At 38.6% G+C, this 21,589-nt stretch overlaps 1 protein-coding gene across 1 annotated transcript; it reads left to right on the forward strand.

Moving 5' to 3' along the window:
- Nucleotides 1-173: 173 nt before the first annotated feature.
- Nucleotides 174-21,474, forward strand: LOC112049993 (DNA replication ATP-dependent helicase/nuclease DNA2). The gene is made up of 23 exons (XM_052883224.1): nucleotides 174-342; nucleotides 443-1,004; nucleotides 1,635-1,786; nucleotides 2,251-2,387; nucleotides 3,087-3,297; nucleotides 3,549-3,776; nucleotides 4,735-4,867; nucleotides 5,457-5,616; nucleotides 6,333-6,448; nucleotides 7,413-7,533; nucleotides 8,727-8,915; nucleotides 9,182-9,273; nucleotides 10,442-10,580; nucleotides 11,737-11,871; nucleotides 12,520-12,686; nucleotides 13,383-13,488; nucleotides 14,838-14,973; nucleotides 15,402-15,491; nucleotides 16,116-16,219; nucleotides 17,209-17,392; nucleotides 18,564-18,740; nucleotides 19,111-19,296; nucleotides 20,737-21,474. Exons 1-23 carry the CDS (start codon nucleotides 316-318, stop codon nucleotides 20,935-20,937), a joined length of 3,753 nt encoding a protein of 1,250 aa, XP_052739184.1. The 5' UTR covers nucleotides 174-315; the 3' UTR covers nucleotides 20,938-21,474.
- Nucleotides 21,475-21,589: the final 115 nt, after the last annotated feature.

Raw genomic sequence — 21,589 nt, forward strand, 5'->3', positions numbered from 1 at the left:
CTACAAAAAAAAAAAACACTCGAAAATCTCTGTCTACGAGATCATTTTTCTTCGTCCATTGGATGCATTTGTGTTAAAGGAAGTGTCAATAGCACAAAGTACGTCGTAGGCGTTTATGGAGAATGATATTAATTATTTTTCTTAGGTCGTAGATGTGTCAAATGTCAGTTATCATAGACAATTATTTTAGAATTTAGATTAAATCGCGGGACGGCGGGAAATAATATCTTGAAGGTTCTAAGAAAAAATTTGCTTTTGATATTAATAAATTATGTAAAATAATATATTCAGTTTCTTAATAAGTTTTTAATAAAAATGCCTAAAGCCCTGAGTTTAAAAAAGGTACGCAAATTATGTGTTTTTATCATGTATTGAATCATAAAAAGCTTTCTCATTTTGAACTACATTATTTGGTATGTTTTATTTAATACTTATTTTATAGACTCTGAACAGTCAAGCAAAGAATCAACAAGCTATCACGCAGTTTTTCAGAACTGTGCCGCCAAGTCAAGAAAAGATCTCCCCAGTCAAACATGAAAAAACAAAAGTTGTAAATAACTCGCTAAAGAGGAAGGCCGATTCTCCTATAAAGATAAAACAAAACAGTATTGAAAAAAACCAAACACAATGTGATAGTTCATTGAAAAAGCTTAAAATAGACAATAATTACGGTAATAATTTTATACAGAATAATATGAATTTGAAAAATGCACATGTTTCACCTTCAAAGGAAAGTGTTACGAAAAAATTGTTCATTGATAAAGGTAATAGATTATCAAACTCTAAAAGTGAACAGGATAAACCATCATGTGCAATAAATCACAGTAAAGAAGATAATGTATCAAAATTATCATGTAGTCCTATCAAACAGAATAGTAATTCAAATGAAAAAGAGAACTGTTGCATTGAAAAATATGAAAAAGAGTTGGAAATGGTTGAATGTGATAATGTAACAATTTCTCCTAATGGCGTCCAATATAAATCACCTAAGAAATTCTTAAAAGGTAAGTTATACTTTTAAATTTTTATCTTGTAATTTTAAAAAGTCACTTCTCATACAGACATTGTCTTAGAGGTGCTTGTATTAATGTTGTGTTCATCATTATCAACAGCCGGTGGACGTCCACTGCTGGACATAGGAAGACACCAGAAATATTGTGTTGCATACCTATATTTTTTAAAATGAAATAAAGACTACTCATATAAACACATATTTAATACTGTATTAAAAGCTTTTGCTATAGCTTGGCAAGTTTTGTTGATGGCACTCCCATCCCACTTGTGGACCATCGGGAGTGTTATGAACAAATTTGCCAAGCTATAGTTCAGTGATCAGAACTCAATTGGCTATTCTTCTTTGACTTCTGCTTTGTTTAACATGTAATAAGTACTACTATTTATTGACTTCTTGTACCTATTTCTATTTAATTATAGTTACTCTATGTAAGTAGTAAGTTAGTGCTTGATATTGACTGTTTTGTTATTTTGTAATGTAATTAAATATTGAATCCTCTGAAGATGCACTTGTCTCTGGTGTCTGAGAGGGTTTTATAAGATCACTTCAAGCCCAAATATGCCAGATTTTATTAGATAACTTTCACAGATTTAGTTAAATATTTTCTTTTAATTTCCAGCAGCTATAAGTGTATCACCAAAATCTAAAACTTTAACAAGTCATAACTGTGTCAATCAGTCACCATCAAAGAATGGGTCCACATCGAATGCAATTGAATGTTTTGAAAATAGTGATGAGATGTTTGATGATTGGGAATTTGAAGCTAAAGAGGTAATCATTCAAGTGTACTTGTTTAATGTGTCTTCTAATGTACTTAATAATTTATTTTTTGTACAAATATTTTCTTTTTTCTAACAATTTTATTTAATAGTAGCAAAACTCTGCGGATACACCTGTATATTTCCCATTTCTGTGGGAATGCAGGGATAATAAACTATAGCCTATGGTGGCTCTGCCACACAATGGACCTTGCACCCACATTTTGTATCCATGTATTGCTAAAATATTAAATAAAGTATATTTTTTCAAACAAAAAAAGAATTTTCGAAATTGGTTTGTAAATGACAAAGTTATGAGGTAACAAACATTATGTGTCAAATTGAGAACCTCCTTCTTTTTTTGAAGTTGGTTAAAAATACAGTAATATTTTGTTTGTTTTATAAGTTGATGAAAGAAAAAGAAGAAGTTGATGTTGAGTTTAGGCTCAAAAATTCCATATTTTTTTTTTCATTTAGGACATCAAAGAAGACTTGGATTTAAGGGTGATGCAGAGATGTGAAGTAATCTCAATGGAGAGACACAATCACAAACTTGAGTTGAAACTTAAAAATGACAAGAACAATGTTGGTACATGTTTTGTTGAGGGTATTTGGTAAGTGTGAAAAAAAAAGTGTTCCCTATTATGAGACAAAGTCCGCGCCACGAAACAAGTCCCGTAGACGCGGCACTCATTGTCATTTGGTAATGGTGGTCTTATTGTCATTTGTATCAGGAATTGTCAATTCTAGCTCAGGTTTTAGCCACGGGACTTCTTTCGTGGCGCGGAGTCTAGTTAATACAATTTGCCTATTTAAGAATAAATTTAAATATAAAGTTAGTCATTATCAGCATATTTTACTCTACCTATATAGAGGGGATATGTAGGATTGGTAATAATCTCATTACTTTTGACAGCTTTTACCAAGCATGGAACAATATCTTCATGGTTCAGGTAATAAATCAAACAAAACAAACTTTTTAAAGACTCAATAGCTCAGTGGTAAAGGGGCTGGACTCATCATGAGAAATGGTGATTGGACCCCCGCCCGCTGTCTGGTCCATTGTTGTATCAATTCTACAACAGTCTTTTCCGACTACTTACTTCCCTAGATAGTTCTCTACATAGTTCCCTACTTAGTTTCCTACTTAGTTCCCCTCCAAGTAGTGGAATATAAAAAAAGATATGGCTTATATATTTAAAAAACATTAGAATGCGAGATGACACTCTGAGCATAGTCTACTGAGAGAATAAGGCTTCAAAAGAAATTCATAATTAGTATGCTTGAATACAAATGTCTACCTTTTTCCCCAGGTTAAACACACCATTGGAAGTCGGTGAAACGGTAGGTGTGCTGGCCCAGCGTGACGTCACAGGCTGCTACACGGTGAATAACTCCGCTGGTCTGCTGGCTCTGAGGCCTGACCACTTGGTGTCCAGCACGAGCGTGGTCGCCGGTGTCTTCTGCAAACGGAAAGCTGTGCTACAGGAACGGTGGCGGGGGATCGATTCGGCTAATAGCGCGGTACAAAATTTTGTATTTTTTTGTTGTCTTCATGTTTTGGATGCTTAACTAGAGACGTCAGACAACTAGTCTGTTCTGAAGATGTAACATGGTGATCTACACAGGTAAAATTGCCTTGCACATAACTGTTTTGGTGTTCTGTGCCAACCATTTTCAGAGCAGGCTAGAGTCGAAATTATACAATACTTTAATTGATAAAGGTAGACCTATTCCTATTGCCATACTCATATGAGATAAGCGTTTGTTTTCAGATGACCATAGGAATTCTAATTCACGAGTTAGTACAAAAGGCCCTCACGCAGAACATGGCAACCACACGCGAATTGGATTCAGTAGCCGATAAATTAATACACGAGTCAATGCAAATGTTGTACGACGCGGGTATATCAGAGACAGAGGCGCGCTCCAATATGCAGATGTATATACAACCTCTCGCTGACTTTATGCAGACATACGTAGTTTCATGTGGGAAAACATCTGTGAGTATTCTTGTTACTATACGACATCTGTGAGTATGGTAGTATGGATACGGAATGGTTCCTTACGTGCCCTCGTGATGTACCCATACGATCTCTCTCTATTTTGTACCAACAGACATCTAAAATACAATAACAAAACAACACGGTTTCACACACGTAGCTCCCGTTTCCGTGGGAATACTGGGATAAAATATAGTTTAACGTGGCTTTCTATAGGTAAAAGAATTTTCAAAATTGATTCTGTAGATCCAGAGATTACCCCATACAATACCACAAACTTTACCTCTTTATTTTAAGTATAGTTCTTTATATTAAGTATAGATTAGCTGACTTCCCTGCGTCTTCACCCGCGAATTTCCCGTTCCTGTGGGAAATACAGGGTTAACATATAGTCTATGACACACAGAAATATCGTGGCTTTCTATTGATAAAAGAATTTTCAAAATCAATTCAATAGATCCAGAGATTACCTCCACAACCTTTTTTCCAAAAATCCATGTCCTGTCCCATCCGAGATATCTACACCACATTATTTATACTTTTAACAAGGTTATTTGTACTTTTAACCCCTGAACCAAAATATTGGTGTTATGAGCATGTGTTCACATCGCTTGCACAGGGTTTATAACTATGGTATGCACCCTCTTTTCCCAAAATCCATGTCTTGGCCCATTCGAGATATCTACACCGCATTATTTATAGTTTTAACAAGGTTATTTATACTTTTAACCCCTGAACCAAAATATTGGTGTTATGAGCATGTGTTCACATCGCTTGCACAGGGTTTATAACTATGGTATGCACTATACAAAATGGAAAATTCCCATCACAATACAGGTTCGTAAAGAATTCCATGGTAGGCAGGGCATTTTTGCATCTATGGTGTGCACTGCAATAGTATATTCGGGAAACATTAATTTAATGTTATATTACTAAAATTAGACAATATTTGTTTTAGCAAAGTGTGAAACGAAATTGGAATGGAAAAATTGATAAAGTATTGGACATTGAAGAAAATCTATGCTGTCCACAACTGGGTTTAAAAGGAAAGATTGATGCTACTTTACAAGTCTCTTTACATGAATGTGGAGGTAAGAAAAAAATTTTAATTTTAAGAAGTTTGAATTTCTGACATCTATATAAAATCTGGGCTTGTAGCCCTGTGGCACGTCGATTCTCTTTTTACAAACGCTAACACTTCGAAAATCAAAAAAATGTATGAGAATTACATTCACTATCGAGAGATCACGTGATCAAGTTGTCGATCGGATCTGTCATACCCATACAGTTAGTTTTCTAAGCGTTAGTGTTTGTAGAAAGAAAATCGCCGTGCCACATGGCTACAGGCCCTGGACTCTGCCACATTGGATTTTTAATAACGTCAGTGCAATAATGCATTGCTTTCCTAAATATGAAATAGGTAGTCTCCTATATAAATAAACTATACTGATTACAATGAGCCTTTTTCCTCTAAAGGTTTTAAAAAAACCGCTTGGGCAGCACCAACGTTGGTTACAAATGTGTTTAATTTTCAATCCTATCATTCAAAGCCGACAAAAATCCGTCACGTTTTACTCCAACTCCAAAGGCGCTTCCTCTGTGGCAGAGCATTTACGTCCTCTGGTTTTTAATAACAAGAACTAGCGAAAAATAACTTTTATATATACTTCTATTCAATAGATACTAAAACGGCAATAGTGCCACTAGAGCTGAAGAGTGGTCGCGCGTCGGTGTCGGCCGAGCACCGCGGGCAGCTCGTGCTGTACGGCATGATGCTCAGCCTGCAGCAGCAGCAGGACCCCGCCACTGCGCTGCAGCGAGGCTTGCTGCTGTACCTAAAGTGAGTCAACTGAACTGAACTGAAGAGTGGTCGCGCGTCGGTGTCGGCCGAGCACCGCGGGCAGCTCGTGCTGTACGGCATGATGCTCAGCCTGCAGCAGCAGCAGGACCCCGCCACTGCGCTGCAGCGAGGCTTGCTGCTGTACCTAAAGTGAGTCAACTGAACTGAACTGAAGAGTGGTCGCGCGTCGGTGTCGGCCGAGCACCGCGGGCAGCTCGTGCTGTACGGCATGATGCTCAGCCTGCAGCAGCAGCAGGACCCCGCCACTGCGCTGCAGCGAGGCTTGCTGCTGTACCTAAAGTGAGTCAACTGAACTGAACTGAAGAGTGGTCGCGCGTCGGTGTCGGCCGAGCACAGCGGGCAGCTCGTGCTGTACGGCATGATGCTCAGCCTGCAGCAGCAGCAGGACCCCGCCACTGCGCTGCAGCGAGGCTTGCTGCTGTACCTAAAGTGAGTCAACTGAACTGAACTGAAGAGTGGTCGCGTTTATGGAAATGTTTCTAAAGTGAACAAAATGTAAAACGCAACGCTTTGTGTATTAATTTGATCATAAAGTTATATTCGAAATTCTGTCAATAAAAATGTGTATATTTTACTAATTTTGTATTTATATTAAACAATCTTTTGCTGGATATTAAAATAGGATAACTTTGTTGTTACTAAAAAGTTCCAAAATCTTTACTTTAATAGCGTACATGTATTTGCAATATATTCAGGGAACGCATAGACGTACGCGAGGTGAGCTGCGGGTACCCCGAGAGACGGGATCTGATGATGTTGCGGAATGACCTGGTACAACACTTGGCGACGGGACCGCGGAGTATTAATGACGGTAACTTCAAAGTAAACGTAATGGTATTATAGGACTTAAAAGGTGATTACAAATATAAGAAAACTAATGTCGAACTAAGGTTATGTTTCACAACACTTGTCAGGACAACTTAATTACCAAATCAAACTGTAACCAAAATAAGACCCTAGAATGACCTTGAGTGGAGTCACGTACTTGTGAACGATGTGAGTAGGGTTAAAGGTACCTTTGACTGATATCAAACACTCCCCTTTTTCACTCAAGTCACTCTCCCCGCCTATCCCAAGTAAGCCATAAAGAATTACACAACAAGAGATGTGGACGGCTCGAACGCCACGAGCGCACTGAAGCGGTCCGTACCGCATGTTATAGCTATGCGGCGATAACAATGGTTCATTTCAGACCTGATTTATGTACTGTTAAAATAACTATAAATACAGAATTTTATTCAAAATAAATAAGTCTATAAATTGAATGGGCGGGTATCAGGGGGGACTATTTATTGCGTGATGTAAATTACGGAGTTCCTTAATTCTGATTTAACGTTAACGTATGTTTTTACTTCTGACTGCCTCCGTGTAAGATAAGACGTAGATCCTGGATTGGATCCCAAACTGAGATTGTCTTAATTGGCCTGGCTGGTGGGAGGCTAGTTATCACCCTACCGGCAAAGACGTACCGCCAAGTGATTAAAAGTTCCAGTACGTTGTCGGGTAGAATCAGAAAGGGATTTTTATCCTCCTCCTAACAAATTAGCCCGCTTCCATCTTAGATTGCATCATCAATCATCACTTACCATCATGTGAGATTGCAGTCAAGGGCTAACTTGTAAAGAATAAAATGACAATCAAAACTGATATTATTATAACCTATTTTCACACATCTCCAAATGTCACCACATCTTTATCCTCGATAGACTTGATTATCAAATTACTTGAACTTTTACTAATTTGATGATAAAATTAATGAAATTCTTGTTTTGCAGATGATCTAGTAGATATAGAGGACGCGTCGAGACTGCTGCAACAAAGCATGCCGGATCCAGTGCATCATCACAACGCCTGTTCTAAATGTCCATACCTTACGCTCTGCTCCTTGCATTTGTGGTTAGTAAAATATTTAATATTGTAAAGCTGTAGAGTTTCTTTGTTTGATTGAACGCGCTAATCTCAGGAGCTTTTGGAAACTGGTTGGAAATGTGGAAATCTTTTTGTGTTTGATTTTATTTATCATGATTGACGTATGACAACTGATTGATCGAAGCCTCAATAGCTTAATGGTGGAGGGGCTGGACTCATCTCCGAGAGGTGGTGGTTCGATCCCCGCCCCGCTGGACGCTGGATTAGTTGGTATTTAAAACGATATTGACAAATATTCTTTAAAAAAAATGGAAGTGTAGGATAAAGTCAAAAATCTTAAGAGTTTTTATCGGAAAGTCTGCCTTTAACTTTATAACAAAGACATGCATGAATATTCCTTTGTTATAAATTACAAAAGTGCGTTGGCTACCTTTAAGGACACCTGTACCAATTTTATCTTCACTGGCGTTCGCTAGTTAACAACTTTTTTCTTTTTTTTATGGAATAAGCTCACGCTTGACTACGATCTCACCTGATAGTAAGTAGGTGTAGATGTGGCCGAAAGGTGGATTGGGATAAAAAAAGTGTGTGTCAGCTCCGACGCACGAATGGAGTTTACCCTTTCAGATCGACCGTCTAAATAGGTGTATGTTGTTGCGCAGCATACACCATGTACGCCTCAACACTGACGACTGAAAAATGAAAGGTGCGCTATCGAGGAGCAGCAGTACGCGGCGTGCGCGCCCGCCAACAGCGTGCACAGAAAAAGTTACGCATATAAAACGTAACGCTGTCATTCGTTCATCGAATTTTACTGCCCATATTTCTTTCATACCCGCGGGGGCTATATATGAAAAATTGATTCTTAAGGAGTAAACTCCTAAAATATTGATTTTAATTTGTAACTTTGTCTTACCAGGCACACAGACGGGCCCACAGTGACAGAGTCGCATCCGCTCTCTAAATTGCGCGACGAGGCGTTGGGTCGTTTGACCTCGCAACACGTGAAGTACTGGACCAGTCCTGTACTGGACCAGTCTGTTGAATTCACCTTTGTAACTTTGTCTTACCAGGTATACAGACGGACCGACAGTGACAGAGTCGCATCCGCTGTCCAAACTGCGCGACGAGGCGTTGGGTCATTAGATCGCGCAACATGTGAAGTACTTCCTGCACTGGACCAGTCTGTTGAATTCACCTTTGTAACTTTGTCTTACCAGGCACACAGACGGACCCACAGTGACAGAGTCGCATCCGCTGTCTAAACTGCGCGACGAGGCGTTGGGTCATTTGACCGCGCAACACGTGAAGTACTTCCTGCACTGGACCAGTCTGTTGAGGCTCGAGGAAAATGGACAGACGGTTATGTCGCCTTTACACGCCTTGTGGACGGAGAGTACTGACAAACGGTAAGTAGCATAAATTTTATTTATCTATTTGGAAGGTTTTTATTTTATTTATTTGTTATCTTAACTTTAAATTAGCCTTTCAGGTGCAACCTACTTCGATAGCTTAACACTATATTATAAATCTAAAACTTGCTTCTATTTACCTTAACATATACATTTAAATATGTATACTAGGTACTTGCTTCAACAAATAAACCACTCAGTAATCCTTTTCAGTTCACTCGAAGTGTGCGTAACAAATATAGTATACACCATTTATTTTTCAGCGCCAAACGTGGAGTGTGCGTAACAAATTTAAAATTGAAATCTGTTACGAGTTCGGGTGACAGATTTTTACATATTTTTCAGAAAAATACAGGTAAATATTTAACTTTTATCACAATTTGTATTTCACTAACAACAATCACGTAATTTAATATCATAAATCAATAACTATCAATAAAAAACTACTCTCATCTTATTTGTATAGTTTTTTTGACCAGTTTTTAAAATATTTAAAAACATATGACGACATTTTTCTTGAATAATATTGAAAACTACCGATGCGACGCTTTGTGTCGTACTGATTCGAGAATGTACTAATTTTTGAATTTATTTTTGGAATTGGTGCATCATTTACGTGTCCCGTGCGCTCTATCTGCCTATTATTCTTAAATCTGTGTTTAAGTACAAAAATTATACCACATTTTTGTGCTCTATTTTGTCTTATGAGTTTCATGAAGCCTGCACATTTGGATATACAATTTTTTTTTTTCTTTTTCTATTGACAAACTCGGCGCTTGCCCACCTCCCATTGTTATGCTACTACACAGCAATGCTGTTTAGCAAAACGGTAGTATTTCTCCATACGAGCTCATTACGAATATCACTATTAATACTATAAAATTAAAAATTTTGAAAAATCCCCGAAAGTCATGAAATTATTAATTACACTCTCGATCAAGTCATCAATATTCTCTTTCAGTGCGCTTACATTTGAGACCCCACTTTAGTATATTCGCCACTCGGTTATTCTTCCTCACTTTCAACCCCTAGAACGTTTAAACGGCTCAACCGATTTTCATCAAACATATCTAAGAACCCGCCCGAAGTCACCTTTCATACAAAAAAAAAACTAAATTGAAATCGCTTCATCCGTCCGGGAACTATGGTGCTGCCACAAACAGGCTGACAGACAGACATCTGACCTGACAGACCTCTTTTTGCGTCGGGGGTTAAAAATGTGTAAAATGATAAAACCACTGTTACCTATATGTTGCGGATAGTCTGTACGTTTTGTCACTTTCTTACTTAATGTCAAATGGCAAAGACAAAACGTGAATAAGCTATCATGCACTTATTAGTGTTCATTTACACGACCAGCAACTGCTACCGACGACTGCAGTCGACTGCAGTCGGCGACGTCGCGATGGCAATCGACTGCAGTCGTCGGTAGCAGTTACTGCTCGTATAAATGAACCCTTAGAAGGTAGTGAAACTGGTAACATAGGTAAATGATGTTATTAATATAACTATTCACTTTTAAGAACATGAAATAAGCGATAAGTCCACAAAGGGCCCGCAAGAAGGCGAGTTCTCTATAGTGAGCATAGACAAGCGGCCGTGGGTAGCCGCGGGAGTCGTCGCAGTTTCAAACGCCAGTGAATTGCATATACTTTTGGAGAGGTGAGAAATTAGCTTGGCAAATTCGTTCAATAGACGCTGAAGTGGCAATGAGCAGGCCAGATAGTGGCAAAAAAGCTCAAGTGGCAATGGGCAGGCCACATAGTTCGAAGAGCCGATGAGCGTTGGGGTCCCAAAGTGCTGGAATGGCGACCCCGCACTAGGTGGACCGAAGACATCGAGCGCACTGCAGGAAGCCGCTGGATGCTGGCGGCCGACCGTTTTGTTTGGAAGTCCATGGAAGAAGCCTATGTCCAGCAGTGGACGTCCATCGGCTGATAATAATGATGATGATGAAATTAGTTCGTAACACTCGATTGTCCGCGCGGGCCGGGGTGCGTGTAGCGATGAATGAAAACCCCACGACTGATGCACCACACCCGCGCAGTCTTTCCCCCCGTCGCCCGCATATCATGGGAGTGTCATCAACGAACTAGCTAAGCTATAATACTAATATTCTAAATGCGAAAGTAAGTCTGTACGAGTATGTCTGTCTGTCTATCTGTCGATTACCTTTTCACGGCTAAACTGCTGAATCTATTTGGATGAAATTTTGTATAGAGATCAATTGTAGCTTGGAGCAGAACATAAGCATAGCATAGCAATTTTTATCCCTTAAAAATCCATGGTTCCCGCGGGATTAGTAAAAACAGAATTTTATTTCCCACAGACAATTTTCTAATTTAACTGGTTCCGGTGGACCCCCTGCTAAATTTCTATCCAAAACAAAGACAAATAAAGTGATTAGATACACCTATGGAACTTTTCGTTGCAGCTTAAACAACAGCCACTACAATATACCAGATAAAAAATATGAGAACTAGAAAATAGAAAGAAAAAAGAATACTTAATTAATTAATTAATTGTGCTATGAGTGGAGGACAAAAAGTTAAATTGTCCAGGGAAAAAGTTATTTCAGCCAACTTTAATTTTTTAACTAATCACAGCAAATGGAAGGAATCAATTTAGAAAACTCCTTATTCGGTATGAAACCATATAAGTTTTCGTGGACCCCCGCTTACGAATCGTGAACCCCCATTTTTATATCACGTCAACGTAGACCCCCGCCGAGTCTTCCGTAGATCCCTGGTCCACCTGGACCACTTTGGGAATCAACGGCTTAGAGTATAGTAATATTACGGATATTATAACATTTCAGGGACCTGAGTCGTCGTCAAAACAAACACACGGTGTATCACGTGGACACGTACGAGTCTTTCGCGACCACCGTTCAGAACTTGACCAATTTAGGAGTGCTCATGGAAGACAGCGACCGCGCCTTGAGGCTTAGAACGTACGTATAATGTCGACGCTTCATTAGTGTGTTGACGCACGACGTCGCATCGCAAGAGGACGACGCGTGAGTCGCACACGAGTCAGTCTCAACAATGCAAACCAAACAAATAGGCACTGTCCGTCGTCAGTTGAAACGTCGCCTGCATCGATGCAACAGTTTAAGGTCCGTTTATATCTACAGACACAGTGCATCACAGACAAGTAGCGTGGCAGACACCCACAGACACCGTCTATTCACAATGCCCAGCAGGTAGCTAGAGAAACTTAAAGTCCTTTTCATGAAAGAAGTCCCCCAGACGCAGCACTGTTGTCTTAATGGCGCTCATTGTCATTTGGTAATAGCGGTTTTATTGTAATTTGTGTAAGGCGTTGTCAATTTTAGTTCAGGTTTCACGAAAAGGACTCTACAGGCATATTATTTTGTCTGCCACGACACGTGTCTGGCACGCTAAATGTCTGTAGATATAAACGGACCTTTGATGTGGCATGTCATTAAAAATAGATGGAAAACGTAACGCAACGCACTTATGGGTTACGCTCTTAGTCGAAAATGCACTTATCGCTTTCATTTAACGCTTTTACGATTACGATATGATATGACGCAGCGTTTTACGGCACACCCAAAGGGTCTTTCTTTTATTTCCAGTTTGATAATAGACAAAACACCGCCAGAGTTTGCGCTTAAGTTGCCTCGCGAAGTAGGTCGGCTGGGCTCGAAACTGATGCGCTCTCTAAACATTGAGCAGCAGCGCGCAGTGCTCAAAGCTTTGGCCAGCGAACATTACGTGTTATTAAAGGGTCTTCCTGGCACTGGTGAGTTATTGAATCGATATTGGAGATAATCTTGTTTTTTTTTCTAGATTTTATATACTTCTAAAACGAGTTATCGACTATTATCAGGGGCGTACCTACCTCTGTATCAGCCCAAACTACAGGGCCCCTTACTTGAGGAGCCCTGTATTAAAATTAGTTAGGGGTCCCAAATGAAGGGTAAAGATTTCTCACAAATTAAACAAAAATACTCGCTTATAATAAATATGTCAGTGGCCGACTTTTGGGCGCACGCTTGATCAGGATATAAAAGAGATTGTAGATTACCTACATTTAACTAATTTTTCTTACACCCGTAGCCCGTATCTTTGATACGCCTGCTACGCCCCTGCTAATGCCCCTAGCTGTACCTTGATGTTGTTATTACTACCAAAGCCAAGGAACAAATTTTATTTAGGTATATGAGTAGCTAATGTGCGTCAAGCTTCGAGTCCGTTCTGAACACGAGGCGAATGGCTGTGTACAAAGGCTTAAATCATGACAATACCTGCATAGTGCGGAGTTGCAATTTCACAGCAGACTCGAGAAGATTATTGCATACTTTCTCATACGAGTATACCTAAATCATTTTGTTTCTTGCATTATTTCATTAACTATAGACATCATTCATATCAATTTACATATTATAAATACGTTTTGTTTTTTAGTAATATCATTAAGCTCATTGTATTTCGCTAGGTAAAACCCAAACGATAAGCGTGCTCATACAAATGCTAGTGGCGCTAAAACTGCGCGTGCTCGTCACTGCGCACACGCATTCCGCTGTCGACACTGTGCTAAATAGGTAACACTATCATGTTCATTCATTAATTTATTACTAGCCGTCGCCCGGCGGTTTCACCCGCATTGATCCCGTTCCTGTAAGAATACGGGGACAAAATAGTCCATGACATTCACAAATAACGTGCTCTTCTATTGGTAAAAAAAATTTCAAAAACGATTCATTAGATCCACATATTATCCCCTAAAACTACACGAACTTTACCTCTTTATTAGTATAGATCAGCATATTTTTAAGACCATCCTCCTTATAGAAGAGGAGATGTGTATATGGTTGGCAGCTTAGGGTGATGATGTAAAATTAATTAACGATCACTATCAGATATTAATGATAATGACCGGGACCGACTGCTTAACATACTCTCTGACGTAAGGCGAGTTGTTGAGTTGAGTTACACCACCAACTTATCAACTCTGGGCTGAAGTTGCACTGAAAAATACTTAAACGATAAAAATACTCCGAAAAACATAAAGCCCTACCCAGGAGTCGAACACAGAATCTCGTGATCCAAGTATGTATCAGAGAAAGAAATAGTAGGAATGAAGATATAGATAACTTTAACACCGAACTGGAAGCAACCATAGCATAGCCAAAACCTTAAAAGAGAAAAACTGATTTTGATAGGTGACTTAAATACAAAAATAGGAGCACACGCTAATCAGCTTATCTTTCGAAAAATTCGAACTGGGACAGCGCAATGAAAGAGGAGAAAGGCTTATACAATTAGCTGATGCGAACAACTTGGTGATATCCAACAGTTTCTTTCAACGTCACCCTAGAAGACCGTATATGTGGACTTCCCGTTATAGCAATTATCGCAATCAAATCGACTACATTATGATTGGTTCCAAATGGAAATCGTTAATAAAAAATTCTCACACTCTTCCTGGAACTGACTGTGAATCAGACCAACTTATGATAGCGAAAATTCAACTTAAGTTGAGAGCTAGGGACATTAAGAAGCTAAAAAGAATACAGCCTACGAACAAACATCAGTCTGTGGTAGCAATCAAGCAAAAATGGCAGCATTGGACTGACTTACTCTGTCTGCATCTCCAGACCATCTATAGGATCATGCTAAAGAGCAGCGTGCATGCTGTCACACTGCTCGTTATATTAGTGATTCATGCTATAAAATTTTGTAGTGTAATTGATCTTAAAGTCTTTACTGTGGGCAGAGAACATGTCGGGCAGGGAAGGTGTGTGTTAACGCATTCTGTAAGGTACCTTGTTTCACAAGTCTTGGGATCTGATCAAGATGTTTCCTGTACCACATGAGTAGCATCAACTGATGGTACAATTGTTGTCACCGCTACTCGTCCTGTTAACATTACATATTTTTTGTGTGACAGGCTACCAATATCGCTTAAAATAATGCGCCTCGGAACAGCCAGCCGCGTCGCTTCGAGTTTGATTCCCCGTTGTGAACATACCCTAACGCGAAAGTGTCACTCCACCGAGGAACTCGCGCATCTCTACGACTCTATGGTGAGTTTTGTGTCATCTCAGTAATATATTTTCTAAAAAAAAATCTAGTGTGAGTGTTTAATATTATTACTAGCGGACGCCCGCGACTACGTCCGCGTGTAATTCAGTTTTTCACAAATCCCACGGGAACCATGGATTTCCATCCCGGAAATCCATGGTTCCCGTGTTCGCTATATTTCCATTCCAAATTTCAGCCAAATCGCTTTAGTAGCCGCAGCGTAAAGGAACAAACATACATACACACACACACAAATTTTCGCCTATATAATATTAGTGTGATACATTTTATTTATTATACGAGTATATGTATTTTCATCAGCTATATCTGAGTACCCATAACACAAGATACGCTTACTTCGGGGCTAGACAGCGATGATGTATCGACCAAATATATTTATTTATATTTAATTATAGGTTTTTATTTACAGGAAGTAGTGGGTGTAACATGTCTGGGCGCCGCGCACCCGATGTTGGCTCGCACTACATTTGATGTATGCGTTGTGGACGAGGCTACACAGGTTGGATCACTCTTGAGTATAGTCAAAGAAATCACAAGTAAAGACGATTCACTCCAAAACGTCATTTTAACAATTAGCGACTCTGACTACGACACAATAGAGTGTGAATCAGCTTGCTCGTAACTAATTGCCTAATGTTACAAATATATATTTTTTTTACTCTTTATAAGTTAGCCCTTGACTACAATTATGGTAAGTGATGATGCAACCTAAGATGGAAGCGGGCTAACTTGTTAGGAGAAAGATGAAAATTCACATTCCTTTCGGTTTGTACACGATATCGTACCGGAACACTAAATTGTTTGGAGATACGTCTTTGTCGGTAGGGTGGTAACTAGCCACGGCTAACCTTCATACCCTTGTAACCTTCCACCATATTCAATAAACAAACTACAACTTGCCTCTCTTTCTGTCGCTTAGTTAGGGTTGTCTTCTTTTAAAAAATATTTAATACTCGCTATTCGTAAACCGATACCGATACGATAACCGATAGATTATAATATAGCTAAAAATAACACGTTAAATTGTAATCAGTTCAGTTCACAATATATCGACAGATTACAATGTCGCGAGTGGGGTTTTAAACTAACGTATTTTGCAATTTAACAGTATAATTTGTTATAGGTACTGCAGTGCACGGTCTTGAGACCTTTGTTTGCAGCGAAACGTTTCGTATTAGTGGGAGACCCAGATCAGCTCCCACCCGTGGTCCGAAGTAAGAATGCTAGGTGAGAAACTCGGCATTTAAATCTTATAGCTATAATATCTACTCGTAGCTTAGACTAAATACATAAGGACTAGTATCGCACCCAAATTCACGAACAAAATTTTCTGCCATTTTCTAAGGAAAACGAGCTTAGATTTCATACATGTTTTATACTAAACTAGCAGTTTTTGTTCGTTTTTTACACCATTTAACTACACAAAAAGGTATTTTTACGGAGGTTTTTAACCGACGGACACGATTGTAAACTATGAAACATCGATTCTATAGAGACAGTGTTTATAATCGCACAAGATCGTTGATCATATACTTTGACAGAAAAATAATGTCTTGCGAGGCAGGTCTTTATCTAATTAGTCTGAGACTCGTAGCTACAAAACGATTGTGTGACCTGTCGTGCTGTATGAATAACTAGCTGACGCCGCGCGGTTTCACCCGCGTGGTTCCCGTTCCCGTAGGAATACGGGGATAATATATAGCCTATAGCCTTCCTCGATGAATGGGCTATCTAACACTGAAAGAATTTTTCAAATCGGACCAGTAGTTCCTGAGATTAGCGCGTTCAATCAAACAAACAAACTCTTCAGGTTTATAATATTAGTATTGATAACGTAGGGGAGGGATAGAAGAAGAATGCATGCGAACGTAAAGCGTATGTTGAGATGGATTCGTGGTGTGACAAGAATGAATAAAGGATATGTCCCAATTTTGTATGGAGGCTGGGTCTTTATTCCGAGTCGCAACCATAACTAATTATTTTCATCATAAAAGAACATGACGGCCTCCGTGGCGCAGTGGTATACGCGGTGTATTTACAAGACGGAGGTCCTGGGTTCGATCCCCGGCTGGGCAGATTGTGATTTTCTTAATTTGTCCAGGTCTGGCTGGTGGGAGGCTTCGGCCGTGGCTAGTTACCACCCTACCGGCAAAGACGTACCGCCAAAAAACATAAAATATAGGGCTTAAAACCTTAAATATTATGTCTCTTTATAGGCGTCTCGGCATGGAGGAGAGTCTGTTCCACCGCCTGGCACGGAAGGAGGCGACCTGTACGCTGCGGCTGCAGTACCGCATGAACCAGCCGCTGGCCAACGTGGCCAACACGGTCGCCTACAACGACAGCCTCAAGTGCGCCAATCAGACTGTCGCGCAGGCGAAACTTGAAATTGATATTCAGGTATTATTGAACGATCTTTATCAATTTGTAAACATCCACTAAGTTCAAGCCAATTCATTTATTCATTTACGTTACATTTCCATTATAATATTTAATACATGTCATAAATAAAAGGTCATAATTATTACAAATGGAACCCTGTGAGGGTGTTGTAACTACAAAGTAAAACTTAACTTAACTTAACTTAACTTAACATAACATAAGGTAAGTAGAGAGGCGGTTTTATTGTTTTTCGGTCAAAAAATCATTAATTTTATAATATACTTTTTCAAGCAAAAAGTTTTTTAATGTTAATTAAAACTCATTAATGTTTTCCTTTTCCTTAATGTTTTGCGGTTATTTATTATATATTTTTATGCACATTTTGTGAGGGCCAGTACTGTGCATTTTTAAATCTGACTTTGGCTGTACTAAGTTCAATTTATGTCGACTTTCTAAACTTTAAATATGGAACTCCTGCGTAATTGTTGCGGCTTATTCTGATTAAATAAGTTTGCACTGAGTTCACACTGGCTGTTTAGAAACTTATATAGCAGCAGCATTTTTTTTTTAATTATCATAAAATTCTTCACAGCTGACAACAGTTCTATTTTTAAAGTTCATTCCGGCCCGGTTCCGGTGGATAGTAATTTGTACGAGTTATTCCCTCTCTATGGAAGAAAGCAGCATTTTAGCAGCAGCAAAGTAGTGTTGTTTTGTATGAAAAATTAAATTACTACTAACTACCTAATTAAAAAAAAAATGCTGCGGCCATATGAGTTTCTAAAGAGCCAATGAAGCGTTAGCGTTTGTAATAACATACGATGATTTTATGAAATGGCAAGCAAAGAAGAATATAAAATCGTTTTCCAAAAGTGTATTTCTTACACAATAATTATATAGTATCAAGAAATTGTTTAGATAAACAACTAGCTTTATTTTCCTAATATTCGAAATGAAAAATATTGTTTAACACGGGTAAAAGAATCAATTTCTTCTCGGACTATAGCCGACCTCGTTTCGCTCGGTCGTCTAAATACCTCGGGAATTGATTCTTTCCAACCTTAACAATCTCTCACAGAGTTGCCAAGTTTCGGGTAATGGCAATAATATTTATTATTTATTTATTTATTTATTTATTATGTATATATTATTTATTTATTTATTATACATATACCAATGTTTATTTTAGAAAATCATCTCTAGTGCAAAAGAATCGCCCTGGCTAATCGCAGCTTGCAGTCCAGAGTTTGAGAATGCCGCTGTTTTCCTAAACACAATACTTTCTGCAAAATGTGACAAAGAGAAAGTATTTACTAACAGAGACGAGGCGTGCGTCGTTATATATTTAGTTGAAAAACTAAAACTGGTAAGAAATAATACAAATATAATTATATCAGTGCGCGAGAGTACTTCCCATAACTTCAAGGTGTTGACAAGTCCACTTATAGTATCCGAACAGAAAAAACTAATCGAAAACTTTAAATGAAAGTTACGAGGGTACCAAACGTGCCTTGGTCCGAGAAGAGCACACAACAAATTTCTGAGGTTAACAGTTTACAAGTTATGTAGTAATGAGTGTGTGTCTTGCAAGTTCGTTGATAACACTCCCATGATATGCGGACGACAGGGGGAAAGACTGCGCGGGTGTGAAATCGTGCGTGCGGGAAGTTGACGTGCAAACAACTAAATTATTTTTATTCAATGCTAATGACGCTACAAATATAATTTTAATCTAGGGTGGCGTACTGCCTTCTGATATAGGCGTCATAGCTCCATATCGCGACCAAGTGTCGCTATTACGTCGCGTTCTATCCGGAAAAGAGGTGGAGGTGAGCACTGTGGACCAGTTCCAGGGGCGAGACAAGAGTGTTATCATTTACTCTTGTACCAAGCGTACTGAAAAAGAAGAACGATTACCGAAGGTGAGTTAGATTTTCTATTGTAAAAACACAATATAATTTTGGAGTATATTGAATATGGCCGATTAGCAAGTCATGCCACTAAGGCAAAATTGAATAGGCTACTTGCCTGCAGTGGTAAAACAAGAAAGTTTTTTTGCATATAGGCAGATTATATGCCTAGAAAACCGAATCACATTTTTATTTGTAAAAATAATCTCTTAATTGTAATATTTTTATAAAACAAAATTGTATTTTAAATGTCGATGTAAAAATACAAAATTGCCAGTTTTAAAAAGCATTTTTCCTTTATATATTCGTAGTAAAAAATATAGATAATTGAGCGAAATAGTATTAAATATTAGTAAAAGATTGTATTCTTTGTTTTCAAATACTTTTTGATTTACAATTAAAATAATCAGTAACCTTAATTTTTACAAAAGTTCTCGTATGTGTTAATCCAGGGTATTATCTATCTTCGTTTTTAATCTCAGCCAAATCGGTTCAGTAGTTGCGGCGTTAAAGAGTAACAAACGTCCATTCGCATTTCGCGTTTATATCTATTCTTGAAAAATATTGTATCAGTATAAACTAGCGGATGCCCGCGACTTTGTCCGCCCTTAGACCTCTTTAATCCAACCCTTAAAGTAGTATCGCTGTAAAAATGGAGTAACTTCTCCCGTTTTCCCAACATTTCTTCACTTCATTGCTTTGTTCCTATTGATCGTAGCGTGGTGAAAAGTACACTATAACCTGTCCTAAATATGAAGAATAATTGTACCAAGTTTCGTTATAATCCGTTGAGTAGTTTTGTTTCTATAACGAACATACAGACAGACTTTACTGATTGCATTTTTGGCATCAGTGTCGATCACTAATCACCCCCTGATAGTTATTTTGGAAATATGTTTCATGTACAGAATTGACCACAGATTTATTACAAGTATAGATATAGAGCCGTGATAGCCCAGTGGATATGACCTCTGCCTCCGATTCCGGAGGGTGTGGGTTCGAATCCGGTCCGGGGCATGCACCTCCAACTTTTCAGTTGTGTGCATTTTAAGAAATTAAATATCACGTGTCTCAATCGGTGAAGGAATACATCGTGAGGAAACCTGCATATCAGAGAATTACCTTAATTCTCTGCGTGTGTGAAGTCTGCCAATCCGCATTGGGCCAGCGTGGTGGACTATTGGCCTAACCCCTCTCATTCTGAGAGGAGACTCGAGCTCAGCAGTGAGCCGAATATGGGTTGATGACGACGATAGATATAGGTAACACTTTGGTAAAGGTACTCATCATTAAGAGGTCGTGTTCGTTGCCCATCCGCTGGATTGTAGTTGTACCCACTCCTGACAGTCTTTTCTGACTGATTGGAGGGGAACAGGAACATTGCTCATATTTAAAAAAATATATAGCAAATATGCTATAAATGATTTGATTTGAAGTATTTCCGTTGACCAGGATGGGGAAGTCCTCAACGATCAACGCCGTCTAGCCGTGAGTGTGACGCGCGCCAAACACAAGCTAATAGTGGTAGGCAACCTCCGCGCTCTGCAGCGGTATGCTCCGCTGATGAAACTCGTCGAATGCTGCAAGACTATTGCTTTGGATGAAGATACTATGGCTAACTTGAATAAAAAATACGAAAGCTTGGTCACTTGATGTATTATCAGCTATTTTGACCTCTACTTTACTTATTGACCTCTTATAATAAAAGAACGCACAATCATGTAGAAAATTTCACTTAAAAACTGGACAATTTTGCTTTATATTTATGCAAATAGTCCAATATTCAATAAAATCCCAAATTCAGAGCAAATTCAACCTTAAGGATTGAGTTTAAAGTTGATTTTGCAAATGCAACTACTTGAATTGAGTGCCAAGAAGTTGTGTTTGGCACTCATTGAGTGGGGACGTTTTTTGGTCGCTGATTGTGCATTCACTTTTTAATAGGAGATAGATGGGTCTACAACAGGGCCGGGCCTCACTTTGTATAGGTGATATGAAGCTTAGACCCACCAAGCTGCTTTAATAGGGATCCGTGAGTTAGTTTGTAAAACTCACAAAAGAATAATGTAAATAGTGGGTTTCTTTGTGACTTGGCAAATAGGAATCCTTTAATTTTATAATTATGCCACCTTACATTGACTGAATATCCAAAATTATGTTTGCAGATTAAGGTTATAATATTATTTGCCTACCTAATTTATATTTTTCAATATTGTTGCAATAAATATATATCTCTATAACTTTCTTTTTATTTCATTTCAGTAGTGTTGAGATGATGAATGTAACCATAAACAGTGGTACCTAC

Source organism: Bicyclus anynana, chromosome 8 (genome assembly GCF_947172395.1).
Source record: "Bicyclus anynana chromosome 8, ilBicAnyn1.1, whole genome shotgun sequence".
NCBI lineage: Eukaryota > Metazoa > Arthropoda > Insecta > Lepidoptera > Nymphalidae > Bicyclus > Bicyclus anynana.